Below are 6,222 nucleotides of genomic sequence, written 5' to 3' on the forward strand. Positions count from 1 at the left end.
GGGGTGGGGCGTGGGGGGGGGGACAGAGAGGCTGCCTGGACAGAGGCTCCACCTTGGCTGCCAGCCTTGGAATCTATGCTAATGGGTTTTAGTGCCTGACACCCAGGTAGTGGGATCCTGGGCCATAGTAGGAAGTTTCTAGGAAGCTCCCTTGTTGTCAGCACGCGGCAGGCTGCTCTTCCTGGGCTGTGAAGTGGGTGGTGGCGTTCCTTTCCCTGCGGTCGCCCCTGGGTCCGGCACCACCCACCATTGCCCTGTAAGCTGGGAAGGGTTTCTGCACTCAACGGGGCCAGCCAGGGCCTCCCCGCCCCCGAGGATCTCTGTTTTGGGTCTTTAACTCCAGATCCTGGAGACACATTCTTTGATACTGGGAGGTTGGAGCTGGGAGACCCTGCCTGGTGCCAGTGTTCCTGCCCCCCACCCCCACCCCTGCATTTCTCAGGTTAGGGTCTCCCAGGGTGTCACATGGTCATTGCACTGAAGGGGAGGTGGTCCCAGAGAGGGCAGAGATCTGCTCAAGGACAAGGGCCACCAAAGAGGCTTCCCGGCGGCTGGGGTTCCTTCCACTTGCTGCCCCCATTCTGCCTGCCAGGCTGCTCCAAGCCTTTAGCTGCCTAGGGGATGACCTCTGCGTTCCAAAGAAAGGGGAGAATAAACCACGAAAGGCTTTCTGGATGAAGCAGCCGTGTGAGCTAGGCTGATAAGATGGGCAAGCTTTCTCAGATCAAAAATGGGAAGAGATGATTTTCAAGTGGGGGGACCTGCTTAAGTAAAAGTGCGCTAGAAGCGGGAAAGCTCAGGTCTCCTTTCGGGATCTGCCGGTCATCTCCCGTAAGCTCCGCAGATGACCATGAGGCTCGTTTGGAGAGCGGAGCCTTGGGTGGGTTGGAGGCGCAGCACTGTGAATGAGAGACGGGGAGGGCACCAGAGGCACCCATGGGAGACGCGATAGGCAAGGGTCAGAGGGCCACAGCCTCATTAATGTATGTTACTGGCTCCTTAAATCTTTTTTTTTTTTAATATTTTATTTATTTCTAGGAGAGAGAGAGACAGCGTGAGCAGGGGAGGGTCAGAAAGAGAGGGAGTCACAGACTCTGAAACAGGCTCCAGGCTCTGAGCTGGCAGTCAGCACAGAGCCCGACGCGGGGCTCGAACCCATGAACCGCGAGATCATGACCTAAGTGAAAGTCGGACGCTTAACCGACTAAGCCACCCAGGCGCCCCATGGCTCCTTAAACCTTAAAGGGGAGGCTCCGTCCTCTGCCCTTCTCTGCCCAAGTCCCAGCATCTGGTCCTTCCAAGCCAGACCCTTCCTGAGCCCTTGTTCCACAGGAGATCCGTGACCCAAGGGGCTGGAGAGGACTCCTCCGTATTGGCCATTCCCATCCCCCATGCATGCAGTGGGAGGAGGTCAGGCCTGTCCCTGCCCTGGGGAAGCTCCCAAAGTCCTGGATGGGATGAAGTCAGGCACCTTGAAGCTGGGGTGGGGCTGAAGCAATGCCGAGAAGAGGGCAGGGTGCTTCTGGTGCAGCCCAGCAAGGCTTCCTGGAGGAGGAGCCACACATGCGGGTATAGAAAGGGGAACTGGGTCAGACGTGAGGAAGCAATGGAATTCCCATCAGGGCTGATGTGAGTAAGCTCAGTGGCTGCTGAGGTTGGGGTTTCTCCTCCACTCTTCTGCCTCTGCCTGCTCTGTGGGTGGAGTGCACGCTGTGTGCCTGGCTCTGCCCCGACGACCCCATATCTGCTCCCAACTGACTTCTCACAGTGCCCCTTCCAGGGAGGAATGACGACCCCATTTTGCAGGTGGGAACAGTGAGGTTCAGGGAGATGAAGAAAGAGGCAAAAGAAATCGAAAACACGTGTGAAGCCAGAACTCTTAAATCGTGCGCTCTACTAGGCTCAGCCCTGTTGGCTGGCTGTGTGACTCTGGGCAAGCCACTTAACCTTTCTGTGCTCTTTTCCTGAGGATGAGAAGCAAATGCATAAAGTCCTTCACAGAGTGGCCTTGAGATACTACTTCAGGGTGCTGTCAAAAAAGGGGAACTGTGTTCTTCCCCAGACGCTTTCTGGAGCCCTGCCACCCCCAGGCTCCACAGGGTTCAGGTTCCTCTCACATCCAGAGACAAACAGAGGCCCAGGGGGTATGACTGGCCCAGGGGCAGACAACCAGTTGGTGGCCCAGCTTGGGAACACAAGACAGCCCTGGGTCCTAGGCCAGGCCCTATATGAGTCTCAGCTCCGACCTTCAGTTTCCTGCTCTGTGAAGCGGTGATGGTGTAACCCCTGAATCGCAGAGCTGTTGAGGGGACTGACGGAGGCAATATATGCACCATGTTGAATGCATACACGTCTCATCAACATCCATTCATCGGTGGGCCCTGAGTGTCTTCTCTGGACCCCAGCCTGTCTGCAGGGGCTGCCTCTGGGCAGGGAGACACAGATAACCAGCAGCTCTGATCAGGGTGCACGCAGGGATGGAGGAGGCCTGGGAGGCCGTGGAAGGGAGCACCGTCCAGGCTTCAGGAGGGGTGAAGTTCAGGAAGGGAGACAGAAAGCTGCGTGGGAGCCCGAAGGGGCCTCATGGAGGTGGAGCCGAGCCGGGTCAGGAAGGTTGCTGATGTCAGGCATCTCCAGATAGAGGCCAGTCCAGGCTGAGGAAGCTATTTGGGGAAACGAAAGTCCATTGCTATGGCCAGAGCCTGGCGTCTGGGTGGGGTTTGGGGTATGAGGAGTTGAGGCTGGAGCTGCCGACAGGCCTTGGCAACGAGGCTGGGCACTGAGCGGGGTTGGGGGACATGGAGTGACACCGTCAGGTGAAGGTTTTAGGAAGACCCCTCGGTTGCGGTTTGAGGATAGAGTCGGCAGGCAGCGAACGGGTAGTGGCCGCTGGCACAGTCGCGAGAGGATGGCATCTGACTGCGGTATGTCCAGGGACACTTCTCAGAGAAGTGCAGGATGGCGTGGACAGTGGGGCAGTTCAACCTCTCCTCCCCCCGCTGTGACCTAGAAGGGCGGCCCAAGCAGGAACCATCAAAGGCCGGGCTACCTACTGACCTGAGCCCCCAGAGATGACCCTCAACCCCTTCCCAGCAAGTCGCCAGGGGCAGGGCACATTAAGGGCCAGCCCTGCCCTTGCAGGCTAAAACTGGTAGGTCCAGCCCACCTGACCCATTCGGAATGTTCTGTGACGATCTCAGCAGTCTGGGCGTGGGAATTGATAAGGTGGGAGGGTGCCCCCTTTTGGCCAGGATATGGAGGTGCTGGCCCAAGATGGCCTAGGTCTGGAGATGAGGTGCATCAGGTGAGTTTGATGTCACTGTGTGGGCCCCTGGCCATGATGGAGACTCAAGCACTATGTGATGGGAGCCGGAGGTGGCCTGAGGGAGCTCCCCAGGAGGAGGGGGAGAGAGGGAGAGGCCCCAGCCGGGCCCCTCACAGCTTTTCACCCCTGACTCTCACAAAAGCCTTGTAAAGCCCAGCCCAGGGGACAAGGACTGTGAGGCTCCCAGAGTGCGAGTGGACTGGCCCGGGATCACAGGGCCAGGCAGAGTGAAGGCCGTGGCCTTCCCTTGGGGAGGCACTCTTCCTGGTGGGGACGGAGGGTGGAGTTCCCTGCAGGCGGGGCTGGAGAAGCCGCTGGGGTGGGCGGGGCCTGGACAGAGGGCCTCTCACACCCTGTGCGTGTGCTTGAGGCTCTGGCTGGCCCTCGGGCAGGGCTAGTGGGGAGCCCCGCAAGCCCTCACTGTCCCCTTTCTCCACAGGAAGGCCTGGGCCCTGACCCCAGCCCTGCCCCTGGCCCACCTGCAGCCACAGCCCCGCAGCAGCCCCCTGGTGAGTAGTTGTGAAGGAGTAGTGTGACCCAGCTCAGCTCAGGCTGCTCACAGATCCTGAGCTGGGGACGCCCTGGGGGCAGGTGTCGGACAGAGGTGCCTTAGCCTGCTCTTTGTCTGCAGGTGGGAGTCCCCCACCGGAAGAGCCACCCCCAAGTCCAGGGGAAGAGGCTGGGCTGGTAAGGAGGGCTGAGGAGGGAGGAGCTGGTGGGGGCACTTCCTAGGCAGAGCCTGGGCTGAGCCCACCCTGCCCACCCCTCCTTTTCCACAGCAACGGTTCCAGGACACAAGTCAGTACGTGTGCGCAGAGCTGCAGGCCCTGGAACAGGAGCAGAGACAGATAGACGGGCGGGCAGCTGAGGTGGAGACACAGCTGAGGAGCCTCATGGAGTCAGGTGGGGCGGGCATCTGCAGTCCACTTGCGCAACACCTGCCCCCAGATCTGCCAGCCCTGCAGCCCTTCCCCATCTGGGGAGGAGTTGGGAGGAGGCAAGGCTGGGGTCACTGGCCCCACTTACAGCCGGGCAAGGGAAGCAGCTGGCTGGGGGCACCAGGCTCTGGCTTCTGGGATGGGCGCCGTAAGGAAGCGAGCCCCAGTCCCCAGCCACCTTACCCTTGCCACCTGGGTTGACTGGCAGGCCTGGTGACCGGCCTGGCCTGCTTCAGGTGCCAACAGGTTGCAGGAGGAGGTGCTGATCCAGGAGTGGTTCACGTTGGTCAACAAGAAGAACGCGCTCATCCGTAGGCAGGACCAGCTGCAGCTGCTGTGAGTGCAGCCCCTCCCACTCCAGGCCCCGCCCCCGGCCCGCCCAGGGCACCCAGGACAGAGGGGATCTTGGCCGCTTTGGTTAGACCTGTTCACTGCTTTTTTTCTTTCTGCAAAGGTCTTTTTGAAAAGTTGTGCAGTCACCTTATTTTTTCCTCTCAAAAAGTCCTGTATAAATTGTACGCCTCTTAAATTGGCACCATTCTTATGAATCAGAAAACCCAGGCGCGGAGAAAAGTGTGGTACAGGCAAGTCACGGCCCAGTGCCTGTTCTTTTGACCTTGTTCCTTTACAATAAGAAAAGCTGAGGCCCATGGAGATCGAGCTGGTTTCAAGTGGGGTCAAAAGCGACTCTTGACCATGATTGCCTTCATGGTCCTGCATGATGAAGGCGGTTTTGCCTCCCTTTTGCATGAGTCATTTTTCAGAATAACTTTAGTGTCTGATACTTGCTGATTATGAATAATGTTCATTCAAATAATCCTGCAAGGTTATTTCTTACTTAAAAAAAAAAAAAAAAAGAGTGCCTGGGTGGCTGAGTCGGTTAAGTGTCTGACTTCCGCACAGGTCATGATCTCATGGCTCATGAGTTCGAGCCACACGTCGGGCTCTGTGCTGACAGCTCAGAGCCTGGAGCCTGCTTCGTATTCTGTGTCTCCCTCTCTCTCTGCCCCTTTCCCACTCAATGCTCTGTCTCTCAAAAACAAACATTTTAAAAAAAAGCAGTGGGGATGGGAGGAGATAATATAAGCATCTAGCATCTGGAGAACAGTTGGAAAGATGAGTTGGGGCAGGGACAGGGGTATAGCGGGTAATGAGGTGGGATGGGAGGCCAGGGAGTAGTCAGAGCCCTGGGACTCCTACCTCTCCTGTTCCCGGTTCCTCTGACCCCCACCCCCCACCCCAGCATCGAGGAGCAGGACCTGGAGCGGAGGTTCGAGCTGCTGAGCCGGGAGCTGCGGGCCATGCTAGCCATCGAAGGTGGGAGATGGGGCCAGGAGGGGCTGAGAGCCCGCACAGAGCAGGGGCGGCAGCCTCCTGACCCTCAGCCTCCTCTGCCCTCAGACTGGCTGAAAACGGCCGCGCAGCAGCACCGAGAGCAGCTTCTGCTGGAGGAGCTGGTGTCGCTTGTGAACCAGCGGGATGAGCTGGTCCGGGACCTGGACCACAAGGAGCGGATGTGAGTGGGGGGGGGATCCCGCTGGGGGGTGGCGAGCGGTTAGGGGCGCACTCCCGGGGAGGGCTCGCTCTGGCCTGGCCGGGGTGGGGGTGGGGGAACAGACGAGGGCCGGAGCGACTCTGACTTTAAGCCGCTTCGTCCCAGCGCCCTGGAGGAGGACGAGCGGCTGGAGCGGGGCCTGGAGCAGCGGCGCCGCAAGCTGAGCCGCCAGCTGAGCCGGCGCGAGCGCTGTTCGCTGAGCTGAGGCCTGGCCCACTCGGACCGCAGGCTTTCTCGCCACTGCGCCCGGGTCGCCGCCCCAGACTGGCGCTCTGAAGGACCGGGCCGCACCGACGCGATGCAACGCAATGCAACGTGCCACCCGCAGGGGCTGCAGTTGCCCCCGTGTGTTTGGGGGAAGCGGGGCGGCCCCTGGGGGCCAGACAGGAGCGGCTGGGGGGGCG

The 6,222-nt window shown here is 59.7% G+C and overlaps 1 protein-coding gene across 1 annotated transcript in view; it reads left to right on the plus strand.

The window, feature by feature from the left end:
* EHBP1L1 (EH domain binding protein 1 like 1) overlaps nt 1-6,216 on the plus strand; it is a 14,793-nt gene extending 8,577 nt beyond the window's left edge. Inside the window, exons 13-19 of the mRNA XM_077759594.1 lie at nt 3,505-3,834; nt 3,957-4,012; nt 4,105-4,228; nt 4,500-4,599; nt 5,507-5,580; nt 5,665-5,779; nt 5,924-6,216. Coding sequence (XP_077615720.1) covers nt 3,505-3,834; nt 3,957-4,012; nt 4,105-4,228; nt 4,500-4,599; nt 5,507-5,580; nt 5,665-5,779; nt 5,924-6,023 — 899 coding nt within the window. The 3' untranslated portion in view covers nt 6,024-6,216. The remainder of the gene's footprint in view (nt 1-3,504; nt 3,835-3,956; nt 4,013-4,104; nt 4,229-4,499; nt 4,600-5,506; nt 5,581-5,664; nt 5,780-5,923) is intronic.
* Nucleotides 6,217-6,222: the final 6 nt, after the last annotated feature.

Source organism: Crocuta crocuta, unplaced genomic scaffold (genome assembly GCF_008692635.1).
Source record: "Crocuta crocuta isolate KB4526 unplaced genomic scaffold, BGI_CrCroc_1.0 scaffold53, whole genome shotgun sequence".
NCBI lineage: Eukaryota > Metazoa > Chordata > Mammalia > Carnivora > Hyaenidae > Crocuta > Crocuta crocuta.